This window comes from Eptesicus fuscus, chromosome 6 (genome assembly GCF_027574615.1).
Source record: "Eptesicus fuscus isolate TK198812 chromosome 6, DD_ASM_mEF_20220401, whole genome shotgun sequence".
NCBI classification, from domain to species: Eukaryota; Metazoa; Chordata; class Mammalia; order Chiroptera; family Vespertilionidae; genus Eptesicus; species Eptesicus fuscus.
The window spans coordinates 16,215,482-16,240,349 of NC_072478.1; the positions used below are offsets into that span (position 1 = coordinate 16,215,482).

The following is a 24,868-nucleotide window of genomic DNA, read 5'->3' on the forward strand; positions in this document are numbered from 1 at the left end:
CTGCCAGATGACCACAAGATGCCCCAAGTGTGACTACAGAGAAAGCTGGGGTCTGCCAGGCACCAGTGCCTGGGGACCCAAGAACACTTGGGAGATGTAGTGGGCATCGGGGTACCAAAAGTGATGTCCATCCTACAGATGGGGAAACAGACTCAGAGAGAGAAGGAAGGCTGCCCAAGCCACTTAGCAAGCAAGGATCTCAATGTGGTCAGGAGGGGGAGTACAAGAGTGTCCTCCTGGGTGACCAAGGTGAAGCTAAGACAATCAGGCACCTCCCATGTCTCAGCTCTGCTCCAACATCGAAGGTGAGCTCTCTATCCCCCCCCCCCCCCCCGCCTCCCCCTACACACACTCCCTGTTTTATGGAGGATCAAATCAAAGCTCAGAGAGGTTACATCACTTACTGCAGGCCACATAGTTGAGTGGGGGTTGGATGCTAAGCAATTCAGCTCCCCAAGGAGATGTACACTCAGAAGCAGCAACCTAGGTGCCTGCAAACCCCATACTCATGCCAACTGTGGCCCCAGCAATATGCCTGTCTGAAAGCAACATCAGATCCCAAGCTGTTCTCAAAACTTCACTTTCCTCAGCAACCCCATGGCCTGCCCAAACGTCCACTCCTCCCATTATCTGAGACCACTGGCTACAAAGCCCCATACCCCTGCATAAAGACCTTGGAAGAGAGTCCTCCATTTTTCAACCAATGTGTGTTTTTTTTTAAAAAATATATATATTATTTTTATTATTTATTTGAGAGAGGAAGGGAGAGGGAAGAGAGAGAGAGAGTGAAACATTATCGATGAAAGACACACCTACTGGGCAGGAAATTGAACCAGCTACCTTTTGGTGTATGGGACGACACTCATCCAACTGAGCCACACAGTCCAGGGCAAGCAAGGTCTTTTTATTACCACACAGAAATGGCTGGCCTGGGGCCCCAGAGATGGACCAGCCTCAGTCCCTGCTCTCTTGCCAGTAGAACAAGGTGTCTTCGACCCATTTACAGGTGAGAAAAACAGGATCAAGGCAAGAATGGATTTGAAGAGGCAGGAGCAAGATCCCTGCCCCACTCTGAGACTGGCCGGTGTGTCTGCCAAATTTCAGATAGCCCTCCACCCCAAGCAATGAAGGTCCTTCTGGTAGGAAAGGGCTTGGGGGAGTGGGCAGGATGGGTAATAACAACACTGTTGGCTGGTGATGGGAGCACAAGACCCAGTGTAGATGCCTTAGCAGTGCTCCCTTTGCACTCCCAAGCTTGTAGCTGGTACCCATCAGAAACAGCTCTCACTGAGTTGGGGGAGGAATGTGGGAGGCAGAGTGGCAGGACATGGATCTCCCCATTTCCTGAGTCACACGACTCACCCAGAGTCGCAATCTAGAAGGAGGCTGGGTCATGGTGCCAGGTTGCCCTTCTGGCCGGTCCACAGCTCTCGGAGCTCTACACGGCACCCCAGGTCCCGCAGGGCTGCCTTGGCCACGTCCTCGCAATCTTGGTGAGCAACACGGGCCTGCACAATGAGTGCTTCGGCCCCCAGATCCAGGATGAGCTGTGAGAAGGCCTGGCTGCGGGCCACTAGGTTTCGGATCAGCATGCAGGCCTGTTTCTAGAAGGGAGAGCAGAAGATGAAGGCTGTAGGCTGGTGCTTGGGGTCCCAGGGTAGGATCCACTCTGACCTTGGGGTTATCCTCATAACACAATGATGACCACAACCAGCATTTGGTGGGTGCTATGCTATGACTCATCAGGCCAGATGCATCCCTTCACTTCATCTCCACAGCCCAAGGCATAGCTAATCCCCCATTTCCCAGGGTGGCCAAATGCTCAGCAGGTGGGGCTGATCCCTCAGGTATGGATCTTCAGTCTCACAGAGTCTGGCAGGGGTCCCAGAGGAAGAGGGCAGCAAGATAAAGAGGGGGTGTGCACAGAGCCCATCTGTCAATTACATTGGTACTCCTTCAGTATACCCTGCATATCTGCCATGTGTGGATACCTAGAAGCACCCCAACAAGGCTTCTACCACCAGTGGATGAGTATGTGAAGTGTGGGGGCTCCTAGCCAGGGTGGTCAGAAAAGGACAAGGGCATGTTGACCTGGAAGGGCCAGGAGAGCAAGGCCCTATAGGAACCACAGCCTGGGGTAGCTAAGGATCATGAGGAGGCCCCAGTGCATGTGAGAGGTGGAAGAACCAGGGGCTGCAAAAAGAGCGTGGGTTTCAGGCCACAGTGTACGCATGGCTCCATGTATAGTTCAGCCCTGAAGACTCCCCAGTGAGGCGGGCAGAACCACCCCAAATCCCAGCAGAGCCCCATCTGCTCTCCCCCATCCCCTCCTCCTCCCCAGATCCCAATAAAGAGCCTATAAGGAAAGATCAAACACAGAATAAAGGAGCAGGGACAATATACTCTGGAGGATGGCATATAGCTGCAGAACTATAGGAGCTGGGAAGGAATAGGAACCCACAAGGCTTGGACCATGATGGGAATGGGGACAGGGACTGGGAGGGCCTCCATCTGGCCCCTCACCTGCATGCCGGGCTTCTGCCTCTCCTACTTCCTCCGTACCCACCTGCACACCGACCTCCTTCGGGTGTGCCTTCATCGCCTCCAGTGCAGCCAAAGCACCACCGCCCTCCACAATAATCCGGCTGTTCTCTGGCTTGCGCAGGGCCAGGACACACAGGGCTGCACAGCTCTGCTCGCATACCTGCAGGACGGGTCACAGGAATGGCTGAGACCAGGCCAACAGACCCCTACCATTACCAACTTCCCAGGTGAGTGTCCCAAGACCCCACCTGAACAGACCACTATCAGTCCAGGCGTGTGCCGGACCAGCAATAGCAGGAACAGTAACAGGGGGACAAAAACATCAACCAAGCTCTTCTGTCCCCCTTCCCACTCTGCTTACCCTGGTTCTCACTCACCAAACCCCCCTCCACCCTAACCTTGCCTGATTGATCCCACCCCTTGCCCACCCTCATTCTCCCTGCCCCTACCCCTCCCTCATCTCTAGTTGAGGAAATGGAAAGAGCATCACAAAGATATAGTGACTGAGCTGGGATTCCAGATCCACAGTCCCACCTCATGAGCCCCTTGGAGGTACCTGAGGGCTGGCCAGGTGCCGGGTCATGGCAGCCACAATGGACTCTGTCCCACCTGCACGGACAATGGCATCCTTCACATCATCATTGCCTGCAATGGCCTTCAGGGCACTCAGCACTTGCTTCACAAGGTCCTATATGGAGGGCACAATGGGGTCACACCCTGGTGAAGCCAGCCCCCCTCCTGCTGCACCAGGTGCTAACTCCTAAGTTGCTGTATTGTGGGAGGGGGTCTTGAGGGTAGGTTTGGGGCTGTTAAGCAGTCTGAACAACAGCTAGGGCTGCCCTGGGGCACAAAGGCGGCATGTAACAGCTGTGTTACTACTCACTGTATAGAAAAGGCAGGGGAAGTAGATCTTGTTGTTCCAATGACTTTGATACCTCCCCTAACCCCCACAGAGAAAGCAATGGCTCAGCTCAGCAATCAGAATACCAGGTCTCCTTGGCCTTGGCTGCAGTGATTGACTTGACTGGCTGCTGTCACTGACTGGGTCAGAGACAGCAAGATCATTGCTGGTAGCAGCCAGGATCCCTGGCCCTAGGCTGGACATGTGGTGAGGGGGTTGAATTAATGATGGTCAGGGGTCCCTGACCTGTTATACAGAAAGGAAAGCCCAGGAAGTGAGGAGTGGGCCTCACTCAAGTATCACACAGCTGAGCTGAGGTCTGGGTTAGCCCTGGCAACACCCACTCCTGTCCCTCCTACTCCTGGTAGAAAATATACTAGTAAAGGTACTAGAGGACAGTAAGGAAGGGTGGGGTGGGTTTGTCTGCCCCAAAACTTTATTTCCCACCTATGGGTCAATGAGAAGTAGAAACACATTTTGGTTTTGGAATCAGCAGACAGGCCAGGCCTGTCCTCATACAGGCTTGTATGGTTGGCAGGAGCCCAAAGGGACAAGTTCCCTGAGAGGCTGAAGACTTTCCCAGGCATGGAGAACAATGTCAAATTGAAATCAGGGTGAGGGGACGTTGCACTTTATGACAGCTCTGGATGCCCACCTGATGGTTGTTGCAGTTGGCCAATAGGGCCACCAGGATGCCAAGGCCCCCGAGGTCTACGACCTCTTGACAGAACTCGTTGCGAACAGTCAGATGGGACAAAGTGCTGCAGAGCTCACTCAGGACGCTGGGGTTGTCATGGAATGCTGCAGAGAGGGAGGGAGAGGAACTGTGGGGATGAGGAAGGAGCAGAGGAACAGCCACAGCTCTGAGCCAGCAGTCCTGGTTCGAATCCTGCTCCACCCTCTCTCTGCCTGGCAGGGTGGCTTCCTAAACCAGGAGAGCCCCAGTGAACACCATGGGCAGTATGGACCTGCAGTGCCCCCTGCTGGCTGCTGTGGAAGACACTGGATGCCCTGCTCCCCCCACCTCTTCACTGTGCCCCAGCTAAATTCCAGACCAATTGATGGTAATACCTAAAAATAAAACACACCATAATAATGCCATAATAAAACATCGAGGCTATTTTTATGATCTTGGGGTGGGAATGACCTTTCTAAGTATAACAGGAAACCCAGAAACTGTAGAGAGACATATGGATAGAGTTGACGGCAGAACTGAACAGTTGTGAAGACCAAGTTCAGAGGCACACGGAGGAGGCTGCACTGAGGCCTCTCCTGGGGAAGGGATGGAGAGCCATAATCTATGCAGAATTAATGTGATAGTGAGTTCGTGTGCCCCAGTGACTCCCTGAGCGCTAATCTGATGTGCCCTGAAGGTGTTCTCTAGACATGGTGATATCCATCTGCCTTTAAGTAAAGGAGTGGACCCTGGATGGTCTCATCAGCTGAAGACCTTACCAGAGAAACTGAGGTCTTCCTGAGGAGGAAAAAGCACCCCTGTGGAGTGTGGTGTCGGTTCCTGCCCCACGGATTTCAGACTCGAAAGCCCCACATTAGCCAACTCCTTGCAATAACTCTTTATATACCCACATATCCTACTGGTTGTGTCTCTCTGATAGAACCCTGACAAAAACGAGCTCCTGTAAATAAACAGGAAAATGCAAATGACCCCTCAAAAAAGCAGCCTGACTTCCAAGATGATTAAGACCTGTTTCCACTCTCTCCAGGGGTTTGGAGGGGAGACTGAGGCAGGCCCCTCTCTCTGGCAGACAAGACAAGAGCCAGTGGGGAAAGGGAACTCATTTTTCTAGCACCTTCAGTACACCAGACCTGTCAGGCCTTTTTTGGTGGGTGCAGTGGATGGGAGCTGGTGCTTTGAGGTATGAATGTCAGTGTTGCAACCTCCCATGGCGGGCTCATGGTTACCCTGGAGTTAGGAACACATATGTGCACAAGAATTTGTGGCCAAGTGTGATCCAAAGTGTGAACTGCCCATAGTGAATGCCAGCAATACTTCCCCCATCTTTGGGAAACACCCTTGTTTTCCCTTTGGGGAGCTCTTCCCCACTCTCAATCTGGTTGGACAGAGCTGAGTCCCTTCCCCAAATGGCTTTAGACATGCCCACAGGACTTGGTCCTGGCCAAAGAGTGCTGGCTCTCCTGGAACAACTAGGAGTAAGGATACTGTTCCATAAGGGCTACCATGCAGGTAGGATGAAGCCAAGAGACCCAAGTGGAGCCTAGAGCCAGCCATGCTATGCCTGAAGCAGCTCTAGGCCCTGACTCTAACCACACCTGTTCCTACCTTTGGCAGCCTCAATGAGCACCTTCAAGCCTCCGTTCTCCTGCACGATCATCTTAGCGTGGTCATGGGAGTTGCCAAAGGGCACACGAATGTCATCATCAAAAGTCATGATGCGGAGGGCCCAAGAGGCCTCCCTGACCACGTCGGCACAGCCGCTGTGCCTGACAATGGCACCAGTTAATAGGGGCAGCACACCAGCCTTCACCAGACTCTGCCGATTCTGCTCATGTTTCAGGCAGGCATGGCGTATGCAGCGGATCCCAGAGCAAATCAGATCAGCCACATCGGCATTCTGGTCCAGAGTGGCCACCAGCAGCTTTAGGCCCTGAGTGTCCAAGAGGTCGGGCTGGCCATTGATCAGTGCTGATAGGGCGTTGAGAGCCTGGAGCAGAAGTCCCTGGTCACCCGTTGCAGCCAGCTTCCAGACAGCAAGTAGAATGGGGTAGGCACCCTTCTGAGCTGCCAGAAAGCGGCAGGCCTTGTGCTGCTTGCATTGCTCACAAAAGCGGGTAAGTTGTGCTGACACCTCCTGGGGGTAATAGCAGGCCACAGACTTCCGCAGGTCTTCCAGGATCTAGAAAACATGGGAGAAACCTCAGTGTCATCTCAGTCCAAAGAGGGCCATAGTGACAGTGCTGTACCCCTGAGGTCTGGGCCTACACTGGAAGTTCTGTGGGGCCAGTTCCAGCCATGTCAGCTTCTATACCTGTGCTTTTAGGAGCCTTGAGTTTCATAGGCCACAGAGAAGTCAAGGTCCAGGCCTCTCAGTGTCCTTGCCAAGGAGCCACACATACCAGTGCAGATGTATTAAACATCCCAGCCATGGCTGCCACTGCATGTGAGATCCCAAGCAAAACAAACAGAGCTGTCCAACTGAACTCAGTCAACCCAGTAAAATCATAAGAAACAATAAAATGGCTGTTGTTATAAGCCATAACTAACTGATACACCCTCCAATGGCCAGCTCTCCAATGCCCACACCATGTCTCCTGTTTATCTCTTATTCACTCCACAAATATTTTCTGAGCATCTGCCAAATAAAACCATACTGTACACAGAGCTGATTCACTCAAATTCAACTCTAAGCACCTGGGGGAAAATAATAATGAAAAAAAAAAATCTGAACAGGACAGAAAAGTCTAGCTGCAATTCAACTCCATGACCTCAGTGCCTGCCTGAACAGGAGCCTTAAGACAAACCCACACACACCTGTCAAAATGACTATCATCAATAAATCAACAAACAACTGTTGGTGAGGATGTGGAGAAAAGGGAACCCTTGTGCACTGTTGGTAGGAATGCAGATTGGTGGAACACTGTGAAAAGCAGTATGCAGTTACCTCAAAAAAAAAAAAAATGGAACTGCCTTATGACACAGCAATAACACTTCTGGGAATTTACCTGAAGAAACCTAAAACAATAATTGGAAAGAATAGATGGACCCCCATGTTCAATGCAACATTATTTACAATAGCCAAGATTTGGAAGCAGCCCAAGTGACAATCAGTAGATGAGCCACAACCGGTAGGTGTGGCTCAGTGGATGAGGGTTGACCTATGAATCAAGAGGTCAGTTGGATTCCCAGTCAAGGCACATGCCCATGTTGTGGCCTCAGTCCCCAGGAGAGGGCATGCAGGAGGCAGCCAATCAATGATTCTCTCTCATCATTGATGTTTCTCTCTCTCCCTTTTTCTCTGAAATCAAGAAAAATAAAATAAATAAAAAGCTGTGGTACAGCCCTGGCCAGCGTGGCTCAGTGGTTGAGTGTCTGCCTATGAACCAGGAGGTCATGGTTCGATTCCGGTCAGGGCATATGTTCGGGTTGCAGGCTCGATCCCCAGTAGGGGATGTACAAGAGGCAGCCAATCAATGATTCTCTCTCATTGATGTTTCTATCTCTCTTTCCCTCTCCCTTCCTCTCTGAAATCAATAATAAATAAATAAATAAAAATTTTAAACCAGCAGGGATTGTGGCTGAGTGACAAGGAGGTTGCTGTAGCCCTAAGGCAGTTCCTCTTAAAGGGCCCACACCCAGGGTAGCAACTTGAAAGAAACCAGGGACATACAGGGAGGAACTAACTTGTCTGGAATCAGGGCAAGAGCTGGAGGGGCAGCTTTCCCCCAGAGAGAAGTGCTGGCAGAGGCCATTGTTTCTCTGACGAGTCCTCCCCACCACAGAGCTAACAGGCAGGGGCAGTACCTAAATCTCCATCAGCCAGGTTCACACTTTTGCCCGCCCTGGTGATTCCCTGAGACCCTGCATCTCCCTACTTGCAGGCTCATCTAAGCCATTTCCAGGGGCTTTGCCATACAACTGGCCTCTCTTGCCTCATGCTTTGGACTTTCCTAAAATCTCTTAAGCTGCAGCTGGCCTCAGCATACCCCATATCTCTCAATAAATGGCCCCAGGTCCAGCACTAGCAGCAGCTTTCCTTGATTCAGAGGTTTGCCTCTCCTGGACACCTCCAAACCCAACACAAGTAGCAGCCATCTGCAGAGTGCTTTGTAGCTCCTGCTGAGTGACCCTGGGCAGGGCACAGGTAGTGGCTGACTTTCTACCTCCCAGAGGCCCCAGAGCAAGTGCACCTGATGATCAGCTTCAGACATGCCAGATTACAACCTTACCACTTCCACAAGTGACACACTCAAGGGGGACTCGGTGAGTACCAAAGCCCCAATAAAGAAAGTCCTGCTCCATGGGTCGGTTCCTGCATAGCAGCTCTTCAGCTCTAGTTGCAGCTGATCCTCACAACCAATTGGCCTGGGGATCAATCTCTCCCAGTGATGTCAACATCAATTAAGGCTTGGCTACAACAGGACAGTGCACACAGCTCACACAGGGGAGCACCTGGAGTGCCCATCTCAGGTGAGTGGGCAGGTTGAGCCACTGGGCCCTACAGGACACCTACTACTCAAAGCCACTCTACCAAGTCCAGGAGACAAAGCAGATCTACCTAATATATAGAAACAAATACAAGGAAGCAGCCAAAATGCAGAGACAAAGAAAACTGTCACAAATGAAAGATTCTCCAGGAAAAAAACCCTAAATGAAATCGAAGCAAGAAAACTACCAGATACAGAGTTCAAAGCAACAGTTATAAGATGCTTCAGGAACTTAAGGAGAATTTCAAGAAACTTAGTAAGAACTTGAAGGAACTTTGTGAGAAAATCAACAACATAACAAAGGACCAGTCAGAAATGAAAGATACACTAACTGAAATGAAGAATAATTTACAGGGGACTGAAATGAAGAATAATTTACAGCCAAAACCGGTTTGGCTCAGTGGATAGAGCGTCGGCCTGCGGGTTCGATTCCGGTCAAGGGCATGTACCTTGGTTGCGGGCACATCCTCAGTAGGGGGTGTGCAGGAGGCAGCTGCTCGATGTTTCTCTCTCATCGATGTTTCTAACTCTCTATCCCTCTCCCTTCCTCTGTAAAAAATCAATAAAAATAAAAAAAAATTTTAAAAGAATAATTTACAGTAGAGGATCCTGAGAATCAAATCAACAATTTGGAATATGAGGAAGCAAAAACACACCCAATCAGAACAGCAAAAAGAAAAATAATCCAAAAAGATGAAGATAGTGTAAGGAGTCTCTGGGACAATTTCAAGCATCATGGGGTGCTAGAAGGAAAAGAGAGGGAGCAAGATATTAAAAACCTATTTGAAAAAATAATAACAGAAAACTTCCCTTAACCTGGTGAAAGAAATAGACATGTAAGTCCAGGAAGCACAGAGAGTCCCAAACAAGATGAACCCAAGGAGGCCCACACCAAGACACATTATAATTAAAATGCCAAAGGTTAGCCCTGGCCGGCTTGGCTCAGTGGATAGAGCATCTGCCTGCGGACTGAAGGGTCCCAGGTTCGATCCCGGCCAAGGGCACATGCCTGGGTTGCAGGCTCGATCCCCAGTGGGGGGCGTGCAGGAGGCAGCTGATCAATGATTCTCTCTCATCATTGATGTTTCTCTCTCTCCTTCTCCCTTCCTCTCTGAAATCAATAAAGAAATATATTAAAAAATAAATAAATAAAATAAAATGCCAAAGGTTAAAGACAGAGAGAATCTTAAAAACAGCAAGAGAGCCAAAACCGGTTTGGCTCAGTGGATAGAGCGTCGACCTGCAGACTGAAAGGTCCCAGGTTCGATTCCGGTCAAGGGCATGTACATTGGTTGCGGGCACATCCCCAGTAGGGGGTATGCAAGAGGCAGCTGATCGATGTTTCTAACTCTCTATCCCTCTCCCTTCCTCTCTGTAAAAAATCAATAAAATATATATATATTTTTTAAAAAAAAAAAAAACACAGCAAGAGAAAAGCAGTTACCTTTTCTCATATGGAAGCACTGATATGACTGCCCACTGATTTCTCAACAGAAACTTTGCAGGCCAGAAGGAAGTGGCAAGAAATATTCAAAGTGATGAAAACCAAGTACCTACAGCCAAGATTACTCTACCCAGCAAAGCTATCACTTAGAATTGAAGGTCAGATAAACAGCTTCACAGATAAGAAAAAGATAAAGATGTTCATCACTACCAAACTAGTATTACATGGAATGTTAAAGGGTCTTCTTTAAAAAGAAGAAAGAAAAAGATAAAAAATATGAACAATAAGCCATAACTGGTTTGGCTCAGTGGATAGAACGTCGGCCTGCGGACTCAAGGGTCCCAGGTTCGATTCCGGTCAAGGGCATGTACCTTGGTTGTGGGTACATCCCGAGTAGGAGGTGTGCAGGAGGCAGCTGATCGATATTTCTCTCTCATCGATGTTTCTAACTCTCTATCCCTTTCCCTTCCTCTCTGTAAAAAAATCAATAAAATATTTTTAAAAATATATGAACAATAAAATGGCAATAAATACATATCTATCAACAATTGAATTTAAAAATCAAAATAAATAAACAAGCAGAACAAAAACAGACTCACAGATACAGAGAACATTTTGACAGTTGCCAGATGGGAGAGGAGTTGGGGAGATGGGTGAAAAAGGTGAAGGGATTTAGAAGCACAAAGTAGTAGTTATAGTGTAGTAATGGGGATGTAAAGTACAGCATAGGGAATACAATCAATCCATATATATAAAAACCTAAGCGACCGTTCCACCACACTGACCACCAGGGGGCAAACACTCTGACCAGTAGGTTAGCTTGTTGATGGGGTCCAGCCAATCGGGCCTGGGTGAGATGGGCCGGACATGCCCTGGAGCCCTCCCATCATCCCTCTTGGGCCCCGATCGGGACTGGGCAAGACAGGCTGGACTCTCCCTGGCCCTCCCATGGTCCCTCCCCGGCCGGCCAACTTCCCACGGTCCCTCCCCGGCCGACCAGCCCTGATCGGGACTGGTTAAGACAGCTGGACACGCCCTAGAGCCCTCCCACAGTCCCTTCCCAGCCCCGATCATGCACCGGTAGGGTCCCTCAGCCTTGCCTGCACCCTCTCTCAATCCAGGACCTCATAGGGGATGTCGGAGAGCCGGTTTCAGCCCAATTCCCGCAGACCAGGCCAAGGGACCCCAACGGTGCACGAATCTATGCTCCAGGCCTCTAGTAATATTATAATAACCATGTATGGGGTCATATGGGTATGAGAATTTTTGGGATGATCACTTAATAGGTTTTATAATGCCTAATTACTGGGGTGTACACCTGAAACTAATATAATATTGTATGTCAACTGTAACTGAAAAATTAAAAAATGATTTTAAAATTTTTAATGGAATACTACTCAGCCATAAAAAAGGAAATCTTATCTCTCTCATTCATTTCACATTTCAGTCCAGAAATGTTTCTGGACTACAGAGTAGAAAAATATTCATCACTTTGAATATTTCTTGCCACTTCCTTCTGGCAACAGCATGGATGGATCTGAAGAGTATTACGCTTAATGAAATTAAGTCAGTCAGTCAAATTATAGGGGGAAAGTTAGGGAGAGGTGGGGGAGATAAGAGATCAATCAAAGGACTTGTATGCATGCATATAAGCATAACCAACGGATGCAAAACTCTGGGGGGTGAGGGCATATATGGGAGTGGGGTGGGAGGTGGCAATGGTAATATATGTACACATATAATACCTTAATTAAAAAAATTGGAAAAAAAATTAAGTCAGTCAGAGAAAAACAAATACCATATGATTTCAGTTATAAATGGAATCTAATGAACAAAATAAACAAAATAGAAACAGACTCATAGCTGTCACAGGAGAGGGAGTACGGGTACTGGGTGAAAAAGGTGAAGGAATTACCAGTAAGCAAAAACCCACCACCAACAAAAAACCCCTCATAGACAGGCAACAGTATGATCATTACCAGAGGGAAATGGGGGTGGGTGGAGACAGGAGAGGGTAAAGGAGAGACATGACTTGGGGTGGTGAACACACAACACAATATACAGATGAATTATAGAATTGTATACCTTAAACCTATTCATTTTATTCACCAATGTAACTCCAATAAATTCAATTTTAAAAATACAAACCTATGCTACTAGAACTCCTGAAATCATTTGTACCCCACCCAGTGAGCACAGTTCTACAGACACCATCAGCCCAAAGGGTTTTGATTTTGCTCAACTGTCCTGAAAGGCAAGGATGCCTGTCAATCAATCCTCACAGAGCTGATTTGTGGATTTAACTGAGTATATGTTATAATGAAACAAAATATTCAGAAATAAGTTAAAACCAAAGCAGTGACCTAAATAGGCATTCCTCCAAAGAAAGCTCACAAGTGGCCTAGGAGCACAGGAAAAGGTGCTCCACATCACTGATTACCAGGGAAACGCAAATCAAAACCATGAGATAACATACACCCTTCAGGGTGGTACTATCAACACAGCAGAACCAGAGGTCAATAACTGCCTAACTGCCGCCAGGCCCACGCAGTGGCTGCGGCGACTCATGCAGATGCCTCGCCAGGCAGAGAGGCCCAGCTGGCGCATAGCTGGGCCATGACCCAGCCGTGGCCTCAGCAGTAAGGACTCCCCGATGCCAGTTGGGGCAGAATGAAGGTTGGGCCCACATGCGGTAGATGCAGCAGCAGCAGCAATGGATGCTCTAGAATAAGAACTCAGCACTATCTTCTTCCACCGCATGCAGACTTTGATGCTGTGGTTGGATATTTAGAGAACATTATCATGGATGATGAGTTACAGTTATCATAGAAAAATTTCATGGACAAGTACTACCAGGAGTTTGAAGACACAGAAGATAATAAACTCACCTACATGCCTATTTTAAATGGATATTTCTTTGGTAGAAAAGTATATTGAAGAACAGCTGCTGGAACAGATTCCTCAATTTAACATGGCAGCTTTTGCAACAACTTTACAACACCATAAAGGTGAAGTTGCTGGTGACATATCTGACATGCTGCTCATGTTTACCAACTTTCTGGCTTTTAAAGAAATGTTTCTGGACTACAGAGCAGAAAAAGACAGTCGGGGACTGAACTTAAGCTATGGTTTACTGGTAACTTCATTGTGTACATCATCCTCTATGCAGCTTCCCTGAACCATCTGCAGCACTAGGTCCCACCTGCAGGCAATGAGATTGTTCTGGACATCAGCAGCACAGTATACTGGGAGAGGCTTCAGCTAATGATGGAAGAAAAGATCTTGGAGAGACTGGCTGTTCTGCAACTCTTCATTAACATCAAGTATTGATTGGGGGGAAGATGGGGGAGAATTACCTGGCCCTCCTGGGACATATTTCTTTAGAAAAACCTTGTGTTCGCAACTCTTCATTAACATCAAGTATTGATTGGGAGGTAAGAGGGGGGAGAATTACCTGACCCTCCCGGGACATATTTCTTTAGAAAAACCTTGTGTTCAGTAGCCCTAGTACTCCTCTCCCTAAGTGGGCATCTCTCTCAGCGATCTGAGTCAGGCTCCTCTGGAGTAAGTCCACATCCACCTGTGGGGCCTTCCCTAACATACATGTTGGTGTGTCACCACAAAATTTTCAGTCCTTCAGCCCCAATAGGGTTTTTATTGTTTGGGAGCATTTATCTAGGGTGTTACTCAAACCAGCTATCAATCTTGAAATTTTTGGAACTCCTACTGTCACAGTGAGTCTTGGCTGCAGGAGTCAACTGAGAGGGATGTCCTTTACCTAAAAGCTACATGTTAAAGTCAATTCCTAGTCTTACATTTGCAGACTCTCAGACATGGACTCAGGGAGCCCTAGATGCAAACTCAGGCCCACCTGCAAACACTGGCCATTCCCTGACCTTCAGAGCCTATATGTGCCGAGTGGAAACCAGGGAAAAGGTGCCTCTGACAGACTATTACAAGGTGACGTGTATGGGAACAGGCACGTAAGGTCAGCCCTGCCCACATGGGCCACTCCCTCCTACCTGCAGGATGTCGTGTATAGGCTCCTGAAGTCCATCTGCAGAGATTTTGGGTGCCATCTTTATAATGTTGCTCAGTTCGACCCCTGCAGGGGGGTGGAGGAGTGAGGAAACAAGTTACAGCCATCATCCCGGCGGGCCTGCCAGGATCACACCTCATGTCCCTTCTGCTGGTCCCACCCACTCAGGAGGAATTCTGGGATCTCCGTAGGTCCCCATCCCATCCCCTCCCCACAGAGGCCAGGCTTAGCAGCCATGTCCATATGGAGGTGCGAGGTGAAGGGGGTGGGTCTTTACTCCTCAGCCCTGTCCAGCCAATGGGAGTAGAACAGTGGTGAGGCTGCATGCCATCACTGCAGCGAGAGGCACCTTCTGTCTGGTGGGCTAAAAGGGGAGGGGATCCTACATCCTTCTCCCTTGGGGCTCCTATTATTCCTCACCCGGGCTATATCCCTGCCCTCATTGGAAGGATACTTCTGGGTACTCCTCCAGCCATTATTCAGTGACTATATCCCACTCTGTGCCCAGGACCAGCCTCTGACCTCTGAGGCTGAATACCTGGTCTCCCTTGCCCTCTGGCATCTCACTGGGTTTGGCCAGTGGGGAATCCGACTCTTGGTCTGGAGTGATAGGGCCGGCGTTCATTTCCAGCTCCCTGACTCACCCTTTGTCAAATGACCCTCGCCCCCGACCATGGCCTGTCCTGGGGTGGGAGAGCTCCCTACCGTGGCCTATAGGGTCTCCTAACTCCCAACCACGCCACTACAAACAACCCGTTTTGTTTTGTTTTAATATTTTTTAAAATTGATTTCAGAGAGGATGGGAGAGGGAGAGAGAGAAAGAAACATCAATGATGAGAAAGAATCATTGATGAGCTGCCTCGCACACTGGGAATGGAGCCCACAGCCCAGGCATGTGCCCTGACTGGGAATCAAACCTTCTGGTTCATAGGTCGATGCTCAACCACTGAGCCACAGCTGGCTGGGCTAAATAACCCTTTTTGAAACCACTCCCCTCTGTGGCCTGGTTTGAGCATGACACCTGTTTCTACAGGTAGGTGACTGACACCCACTTATGCCTTCTTGAGCTCAAGCCAGGGTGCGGGGAGGCAGGTGGCCCTGTTTCTTGGGACCTGGTCAGGAAAAGCCTCTTCACACAAGTAACAATTAAAATGAGGCCCACCTTGAAGTATCCAGCCCTGCAGATGTCTGGGTAAGGCCCAGGCAAGTAGAGGGTAGGCACCCAGGGAGGTGGGAGCAGGTAGCCAGCCTGCCCAGGTCAGAACTTGGAGAGGGTACAGGGCCCAGGGCTGCCATGTCAGGTGAGGTGGGGCCACAGCAGGACAGCACTCTCACACATTAAGAGCAGTGGACCAGAAGGGACTGTCAGGGAAAGAGCTGGATTAGCACTGTGACCGAGCCAAACCACCCTACCTTGTGATTCAAACTGCTCCACAGCCTCTGTCACTGCTTCCTCTGGCCCCATCTCAAACTCCTCGATGTTCTCACGAACAGCTGCATCAAAGGTCTCCTGGGTGATGCGCTTGGTGGCCATCTTCATCCCTTCCTCATGGGCTGTAGGCACCCAACAGATGCTCCTGAGCTGAGAAGTTAAGGTGAGAAGAAAGCTTCTTTGAGGGCAAGAGGGCAGTTGGGAGCCTGGCCACTATTTAAGTAGTATCTACTGGGGCTGCAGCCATACGAACATCTGGAAAAAATTTTACAACCTGGATCACAGGATAGGGTGATATCCCAACACCCCTAGAACTTCTAAAAGTGCAGAAGAGGGCAAGTAGTTTACTATATACCTATATAATAAAAGCCTAAGTGACCGTTACAGTGGAACAACCAGAACGACCGGTCACTATGATGCGCACTGACCACCAGGGGGCAGATGCTCAATGCAGGAGCGGCCCCCTGGTGGTCAGTCCGCTCCCACAGGGGGAGCACCACTCAGCCAGAAGTCAGGCTCACAGCTGGCGAGCACAGCAGCGGTGGCAGGAGCCTCTCCTGCATCCGTGGCAGTGCTAAGGAACAGGAGCCAAGCAGTAAGGAGCGAGGGGTCCCAGACAGCAAGAGGGATGTCTGACTGCCAACTTAGGCCCACTCTAAACTAGCAGGCACACATCCCTGAGGGCTCCCGAACTGCTAGAGGGCACAGGCCAGGCTGAGGGACCCCACCCCAGTGCATGAATTTTGTGCACCGGGCCTCTAGTACTTTATAAGAAAGGGAGAATGTTGCCCTGGCCATTGTGGCTCAACTAGTTGGACAGAGGCCTCGGGGTGGAAGGGAGGGAGTACCCGGCTGGTAGCCTGCAGCCGCTAGGGACCCTACCAGTGCACGAATTTCATGCACTGGGCTTCCAGTATTGTTATAATAATATACTGTTATTCTAATAAGGTTTTTAAATAAAAATTAATAAAGTAATTAACAAAGAGGAAAACTAAATAAAAAACTAATAGAAATAGTTACTTGAAAAGAGAGGCAGAGAAAAGGTTGCTGAGGACAGTACTAGAAGCTAGATTGTTCTCTCTGAATTTACCTTGTCTTACAGGTTTGAATTTGGAACCCATATAAATGTTTCATGTGGTTAGAAAAAGAGATAAACCAATAAAAATAAAAGCAATCCGAAAAAAGCAAGAATAAAATGAAGCCCATAAATCTAAGAGTGTACCTGTGCTGATCAGACCCCTTCATGTAATTTTAAAACACAGTGATATGACCGTACATTCTTATTAGTATACTAGAGGCCCAGTGCATGATTAAATAATGTGGGTAGGGCCCCTAGGCCTAGCCTCCTGCAATGAGGGCCATCTTCTGCCCACTCGCCAGTACCCAGGCCGAACGCCGCCTCTGCTGCTGGGCTATCATGCCATTGGGATCACCAGCTCATCCCTGGCTGCTCTGGGGCTCAGGCCTGCAGGAAAGCGGGCACTGGAGACTTCACCTCGATGCGCATGTGCTTGGCCGGCTGCTGATGGAATGTACTGCCTGCTCAGGCCACTCACACAGGCGCCACCACTGCCACTGCTGCTGCCACTGCTGCTGGGGCTTGAAGCACTGACAGAGGCTGCAGGGCGGGCCCACAACCTACCCACCCCAGCGTGAGCGGCCCCAAGCTGGCAGCGCGTTCCATCAGCGGTTGGCCCAGCACACACGCATGGAGGTGAAGTTGATGGCGCCCACTTTCCCACAGGCCTGAGCCCCCAAGCAGCCAGGGATGAGCTGGTGATCCCAAAGTTCTGACAGCCAGCCAGTCCTCCCGCCACCCACCCCAATTCCCCCATTCACCATCGCTGATCCATTGGAGCCTGCAGGCTGGGGGAAGGGACCAAGAGGTCAGCAGTTCAGCCCGCTCACCAGTCACCAGTCCTGCCCTGCCCCTGCTCACAGGCCGGCGGGGGAAGAGAAGGGACCGAGAAGTGGTCAATGCCACCTCATGGCGACTGGTCATTTGGTCGTTCCAGTGGTTAGGAACACTGGCTTTTTATATATATACTAGAGGCTTGGTGCACGAAATTCGTGCACAGGGCAGGGGGGTGTCCCTCAGCCCAGCCTGCACCCTCTCCAATCTGAGACCCCTCGAGGGCAGTCGGACATCCCTCTCACAATCCAGGACTGCTGGCTCCCAACCGCTCGCCTGCCTGCCTGACTGATTGCCCCTAACCACTTCTGCCTGCCAGCCTGATCACCCCCTAACCACTCCCCTGCCAGCCTGATCGACGTTTAACTGCTCCCCTGCCAGCCCAATTGCCCCTAACTGCCCTCCCCTGCCAGACTGGTCCCCCCCAGCTGCCCTGCCCTGCAGGCCTAGTCCCTCCCAACTGCCCTCCCCTGCAGGCCTGGTCCCCCCCACTGCCCTCCCCTGCTGGCCCAGTCACCCCTAACTTCCCTCCCTTGCCAGCCTGGTCATCCCTAACTGCTCTCCCCTGCTGGCCTGGTCACCCCTAATTGTCCTCCCTTGCCAGCCTGGTCACCCCCAACTGCCCTCCCCTGCAGGCCTGGTCCCCCCCAACTGCCCTCCCCTGCTGGCCCAGTCACCCCTAACTTTCCTCCCTTGCCAGCCTGGTCACCCCCAACTGCCCTCCCCTGCAGGCCTGGTCACTCCCAACTGCCCTCCCCTGCTGGCCTGATCTCGCCCCCAACTGCCCTCCCCTGCCGGCCTGATCTCGCCCCCAACTGCCATCCCCTGCCAGCCTGATCTCGCCCCCAACTGCCGTCCCCTGCCGACCTGATCTCGCCCCCAACTGCCCTCCCCTGCTGGCCTGAACTCGCCCCCAACTGCTCTCCCCTGCTGGCCTGATCTCGCCCCCAACTGCCCTCCCCTGCAGGCCTGGTTCGCTCCCAACTGCCCTCCCCTGCCGGCCTGATCTCGCCCCCAATTGTCCTCCCCTGCCGACCTGATCTCACCCCCAACTGCCCTCCCCTGCCGGCCTGATCGCCCCTAACTGCCTCTGCCTGTTTGATCACCCCTAACTGCCCTCCCCTGCCAACCTGATCTCGCCCCAATGGCCCTCCCCTGCCGGCCTGATCTCACCACCAACTGCCTTAAAACCCCTCCTCAGCCCCCACCTTAGGTTCTGCCTTCGCAGTTCACCCAGATTAGGTTCTGACTGGTCAGTTTCTATGCCAGTCAGCGTCTCTGGGCCTATCTCCGGACCTGATCAGAGAGGCAGGGCTGATCAGCAGCCCCCACACGGAGGCCTGGAGAGGAAGAGAGGCACGCTGCTGGCCAGGCCCAGAGAGAAAGAGAGAGGCAAGGGCTGTTCAACAGCTGCTATGGAGGCTACAGATCAGACCCTGCTTCTCTCTCCAGGCTTCTCTCTGGGCCTGATCCGCAGCCTCCTCAGCAGTCAGTGCTGGGTCTCTGCACCTGCAGCGGCAGCAGTCAGTGCTGGGTCACCAAGGCAACCCAGCACTGACTGCAGGACTGACTTCCGGTGTTCAGTGGACCTTCAGTCGTTACAGTCACTGCCTTTTTATATATATAGATATGCTAAGGATAGTATAAAATACAAAAGAAAATCTACATTACTAATGTTATTATGAAACTATTGTAGGTGTAGCAAATAAGTAATAAGGTTTATGTCATTAGGTGCCAGCATAAAAGAAAAAAGATTCTAAAATAAGAAAATCAAAGAAGTAAAAACTCAGAATTTTAAAATCTGAACTGGAAATATCAATACAAACTTATCCTACCTAATAATAGAGTAATATGCAAATTGACTGTACCTTCGCTACACCCACCAGCCATGCCCACGAGCCACGCCCACCAGGAAACCAGCGGGGATCCTGCGATGGATGGCAGGCAACTGGCGGTCGGCTCCTGCGACAACCAGAGGCTGACCAACTGGAAGTCAGTGCTGGCCCCGCCCCCAAGCAAATGGTTAGGGGCAATCAGGCAGGCAGGCAGAGGGATTAGGGGTGATCAGGTAGGCAGACCAGTGGTTAGGGGTGATCAGGTAGGCAGGCAAGTGGTTAGGGGAGATCAGGTAGGGAGACCAGCGGTAGGGGTGATCAGGTAGGCAGACACACCCTCAATGGGCTGGCCCCGCCCCCAAGCAAGCTGTTAGGGGCAATCAGGCAGGCAGGCAGAGTGGATAGGGGTGATCAGGTAGGCAGACCAGTGGTTAGGGGTGATCAGGCAGGTAGGTGAGCGGTTAGGGGCAATCAGGTAGGCAGACAGCCCCTTGCATGGCTGGCCCCACCCCCCAGCAAAGAAAGAGGGAGGCCCAGGCCAGCCAAACCATTGCACCCCAGCCTGTTGCCTGCAGAGGGAGGCCACCGGTGGCAGGGGAGGGGAGGCAGTGCTGCACTGATGGCAAGCAGTGGCAGCTGCGAGGTGTGGGGCCAACTGCCTGCAGCCCAGGGAAGAAAAACCCAATAGGCCCTGATCTCAGGCCAGGCCTAGGGACCCTACCCGAGGGGTCCTGGATTATGAGAGGGTGGTTGGGCTGAGGGATGCCCCCGAGTGCATGAATCTTTATGCATTGGGCCTCTAGTGATATATATTCCTTTAAGTAACTCCCCCCCCATTTTTATAGTTATATCAACTGAAAATGCCTAGAGGAAATGACACCACAGCAGCAATAAGCACTCCAAGCACAACTGTGGCCTCAAACTACCATAACCAGGACTCCTGGAGAAATGGCTGATTCCAGTTCTGGGCAGGAAATAGGCCAGGGGAACCAGGAGCATCTTGTGAGAGCAGAATGTAAGGAAGCTTCTAAAGAAGTCATGTCAGCCGAAGCCAGTTTGGCTCAGTGGATAGAGCGTCAGCCTGCGGACTGAGGGGTCCCAGGTTCGATTCCGGTCAGGGGCACGTACCTTGGTTGCAGGCACATCCCCAGTGGGAGGTGTGCAGAAGGCAGCTGATCGATGTTTCTCTCTCATCGATGTTTCTAGCTCTCTATCTTTCTCCCTTCCTCTCTGTAAAAAAATCAATAAAAATATATTAAAAAATATATATATATATATAAAAAAAAGAAGTCATGTCAGTGCTCACTTCAGCAGCATACTCACTAAAATTGGAATGATACAGAGAAGACTAGCACGGCCCCTATGCAAGGATGGCATGCAAATTTGTCAAGCGTTCCATATTTTAAAAAAGAATAAAATAAAATAAAGAAGTCATGTCAAAGGACTTGAGAGCAAACCCTAAGCGGTGCCCCTAGCTAAAGATGAGACAAGTGAGCATTAAAAAAAAAAAAAAAAAGTCCAGCCCTGGCCAGTGTGCTCAATGGTTAGAGTGTCAGCCTACTCACCAGAGGGTCTCAGGTTCAATTTCCTGTCAAGGGTTCCTCCCTCTTCTCTCTCTCTCTCTCTCTCTCTCTCTCTCTCTCTCTCTCTTTTTCTCTCCCCCTCTACCCCCTCCCTTTCACTCTATAAAAAAAATCAATGGAAAAAATACCCTCACTCCTCAGATGAGGATTAAAATATAATAATAAAATTTTAAAAGCCCAATAGATATCAAAATCAAAATCTGTGCATTCATAATAGTACTAAAACAAACCCAGCTCATTCTTCTGTAAACTGGCAAGAATTCAGCATTTATCCTGCTTCCCTCATACAAGTGGGTACCAAGTTATAAAGAGAGGATGAAGGAAAGTTCTGCCTTATAACTGAATCTCAGCTAATCGACCAAACAGAACAGATCTAGACAATGATCCTTGAAGGTTGCAAAACTATGAGGTGTAAAACTGATGCTGACATCAGGTGCACAGTATGTGTCCATTGCATGATTTCATATCAAAAGAAAAACTCAACACCACCTACCTCCTGCCCAGACGAAATGCACCTGTGAAGTCATCCTGCCAAAACCTGACCTGAATCTGACCACGCATCCAGTGGAACTCTGTGCAATGACAGTGTTATATATCTGTGCAGTCCATGTGGGATTGAACAGTTGAAATGTAACTAGTGCAACTGAGAAACTGAACGTGTACCTTTACTTATTTGTAATTCATTTTAATGTAAATAGCTTTAAGTGATGCGGTGCTGCCTTATTAAACAGCACAGCTCTAGATCTAACAATCCCTGATCGAATTCCTCAATTGCCTGAATACGGTCTTTTAAAACAATTTGTTTCTGATCACAGGTCCAATCTAGAATCACACAACACAGAAAGTGTGTCAGGAGGACAAAGATACGGGGACACTAGGACAGTGGTACTGGATTGTGGCAAAAATCCAAGGGCAAATTGGGCTCTGTGGAAACAGGCCACTCTAGCCCATGCTCCTTTTTACGGAGGTGGCACAGGATGTGAATATTCTATGTTTGTGCAGACACACCAGCGGGGAGGAAGACAGGCTCTGGGGCCGGCAGGGGGTAGCACTCAAATCCCAAACCCTCCATGTAACCTCCTTCTTCAATTCCCTCATGGGTGATACAGGGGTAAATGCAGAATCTACCTCATAGGGCTATAGTGAAAATTCAACCAGTCAATTCTTAAAAAGCACTTAGAACAGGATCTGGCATAGAGTAAGAGCTTAATAAATGTTACTTATTAGTTCCTTTCCTTTGTTGCTTAAGAGGTAATGTAGCCAATTTATTTGTGGATGTAGGGAGTGGAAGGGCATCAAATAGCCCACCTTGTTTCCCTCCCTTGCAGACAGTTCCCACTCCTTTCTGCCCCAGAACAAGTAGTCTGTTCAGGGGTTGCTAAAGTCAAAAGTGAAGGAAAACAATAAGGATTTTCTGTTTTGAGATAGTTTCTCAGTGGGAAGTCCAGGCTGGGGATGGTGTTCTATGGTCAGCTCCAAGGAACCAGAAACTTCCAAGCTGGTGCCTGCCACTCCTGACTCTGCCATTCGACACTGCTTCCATCACACTGATCATGCTTCAGACCCTGCGGTGAGTAGCCACCCTGTCACAAAGGCACAGTTGTAAAAGGGAATGCACACTGCCCTGGTCAGGTAGGTCAACTGGTTAAAACATCGTTCCGAGATTAGGGGTTCGAGCCCCAGTCAGGGCGCATACAAGAATCAATCAATGAATGCATAAATATGTGGGACAACAAATTGATGTTTCTCTGTCCCCTTCCTTTCTCTAAAATAATTTTAAAAGGGGTGGGTGGGTGGAGGATGCATACTTTACAGATGAGGAATCTGAATCTTAGAGAGGGAAGAACCCACCATTGGTCATACAGGCAGTAAAAGGCCTGGCCATCATGCTATCTATCCTGCCTCATAACATCTTTCCTTCACCTGGTCCTCTAGTCTAAGGAACTTCTAATATAGGAGAGGTACACGAGAACTTCATAAATTAACAAAAGTCAAAGTTAAGTCAGGGGCCTCCTACATGTTGTTTGACAGAACTTGGCTGACCAGAGATGCAAGCAGACCACAAGGAGCCTCTGGAACAAAAAAATTCCTGCGAAGACTGGTTAATATCTACTCACCCATACATTATCATTTAGCCATACCATAAAAGAAAAACAGACCACAAAATATACCTTGTGAAGGTTAAAGTTAATCCTGTTTTTCCACTCTTTATTTCCCCATACCAGTAATTTTCCATAGAAACTACAAACATATAAGCTCAACCTCTAGAGACAGTTGGGGGTCTCGCTTCCTTCTCTTTTAAGGAGAGCCCACCACCCTGCCTGTGGAGTAGCTCTTCTTGCTTGTCCTCTCTGCTCAATAAAATGGCTTCCACTCTAACCTCTTGACTGGCTCGTATCTTGAATTATTTCTTGTGCGAAGCTAAGAAACCCTCTTGGCTCGGGTACCCTTTAGGAACTTGCCCCTCCTGCATCTCCACCAGCCCTTCCAGGCCACCTCCCCCTGGGAGCCTTCCCTAGCTACTCAGATAGAGCCTGTGCCCTCTGACCTTGCTCTGCATCCCCCACCCCACCTCACCCCACAAACCTCCCTCTGCCCAGCCCTGAGCTGGGAGATCAGTGTCTGGCTCTGGGACCATCTCTGAGATCCTATGGGGTCTCCTAGGTCCAGCACCAGGCTGGGTGGGGCACAAAAGTATCAATCTAGAACGAATGAGAAAGATGGTGCCTGAGGATGGTCATCTGAGAGTCACCTGGGGAAAAGCCAGGGCCAAGAGAGGGTCCAAGGTGTTGGAGGCGGGGGGGGGGGTGGGGGGGGGGAGAAGAATAACAAGATCCTATCTGACAGCCAGAGCTCTGTTCAAGAAAATGGTACATGGAAACATCAGAGACTTTGAATGATTCATCTTCCTCCACCCTTTACACCCACCCTTATTCAGGCACTATCCTTCCCAATGGGTGGCCTGGCCTGCTTCCTCCCAGCCACACCCTGAGCATCTATCTCCACCAAGAGACCACCTTCTTACCCGATCAAAATCCTGCCGTGGTGTCCCAACCCTCGGAAAACAAAACCCAGTCTCTTTACCAGCTCTTTTCCTACCTAGACCTCCTCACCTGTGCTTCCTGCCTCTTTCTCATTCTTCCCAGCTACCCAAGGGACATCCTTCATAATCACTCTGGTTAGCAGCCTCCACCTCCTTTCGCATTTTTTATTATTTGAATATTATCTCTATCAAGAGCGACATGGTTCATTTATTTATTTGCTCCTACTGTCTAGCCTCCTCCCCAATGAAATTTAAGCTCCAGGAAAGCTGGGCCCAATCCATCTTATTCTTCACCTTTTTCTCACTGTCTAGGACGGAGCCGGGTACCAGCGGGCACTCAGTACACAGGCCTGAACCCTCGGAGGCCAGGGAAGGGGGCAGTTTTGTCCCCCGGCGGCTTCTGTAAGAGTCATTCTCCAAAAGCAAGTCCTCAAGGACTGTCCACAGTCACCAGCCCGACCCTGCGGCGCCCACTCCCCGCCCCGCGCGCGAGGGGGTCTCAGCGGCTGCAGCTTCTCACCCTGTCTTCGCGGCCACGTGGGAAAGGTGGGGCTCGCGTCTGTCACTGGCGGCACCGCCTCTGGCCCCTTCTGGCCGCCGTAAGCGCGCAGGCTCGCTGGCGCCGCCTCTCCTCGGCCTTCCCCAGCTAAGCGACCCGCACCCGGATTGACCCAGGGTGACTGCGAGCGCAAGTAAAGCCAAAAAGGCAAACAGGTGTGCGGCGGCGGTGTCTCTGCCGCTTTCTCCAGGTTGGTCTCAGTTATCGGCGACCCCTGCAAGGAAGTTTTTCGCCTTCGGAGCCTCCGCCCAGAAGAAGCAGGTAGCGCGCCGGTACGGGAGGGCGCGGCAGTGGCCACCTGCGCTTGCGCACCGGGGCGCGGGGTGGACCTGCGCCTGCGCGGCGCGGCGCTGCAGGGACCGTTGGCTCATTTGCATGTCCCCGCCTCGCGC

General features: G+C 50.3%; 1 protein-coding gene and 1 non-coding gene across 5 annotated transcripts; one reads left to right on the forward strand and one right to left on the reverse strand.

Annotated features, from left to right (window-relative positions):
* Nucleotides 1-883: 883 nt before the first annotated feature.
* Nucleotides 884-24,816, reverse strand: ARMC6 (armadillo repeat containing 6). Of its 4 annotated transcripts, none has more exons than XM_054717244.1 (8): nt 24,438-24,815; nt 15,526-15,694; nt 14,096-14,178; nt 5,748-6,321; nt 4,101-4,246; nt 3,101-3,232; nt 2,524-2,704; nt 884-1,604 (listed from the first exon to the last, which is right to left on the reverse strand). In XM_054717244.1, the coding sequence occupies exons 2-8, from the start codon at nt 15,650-15,652 to the stop codon at nt 1,285-1,287; spliced, it is 1,563 nt and encodes a 520-aa protein (XP_054573219.1). In that variant the 5' UTR covers nt 15,653-15,694; nt 24,438-24,815; the 3' UTR covers nt 884-1,284. The 4 variants fall into 4 exon arrangements, with proteins under 4 accessions (XP_054573219.1, XP_054573220.1, XP_054573221.1 ...); XM_054717245.1 differs by lacking the exon at nt 24,438-24,815 and adding an exon at nt 24,212-24,428; XM_054717246.1 differs by having other exon boundaries at nt 1,309-1,604; nt 2,567-2,704; nt 24,438-24,813.
* Nucleotides 20,590-20,696, forward strand: LOC129149586 (U6 spliceosomal RNA). Its single transcript, XR_008556467.1, has one exon. It is a non-coding gene; the product is annotated as a U6 spliceosomal RNA (small nuclear RNA).
* Nucleotides 24,817-24,868: the final 52 nt, after the last annotated feature.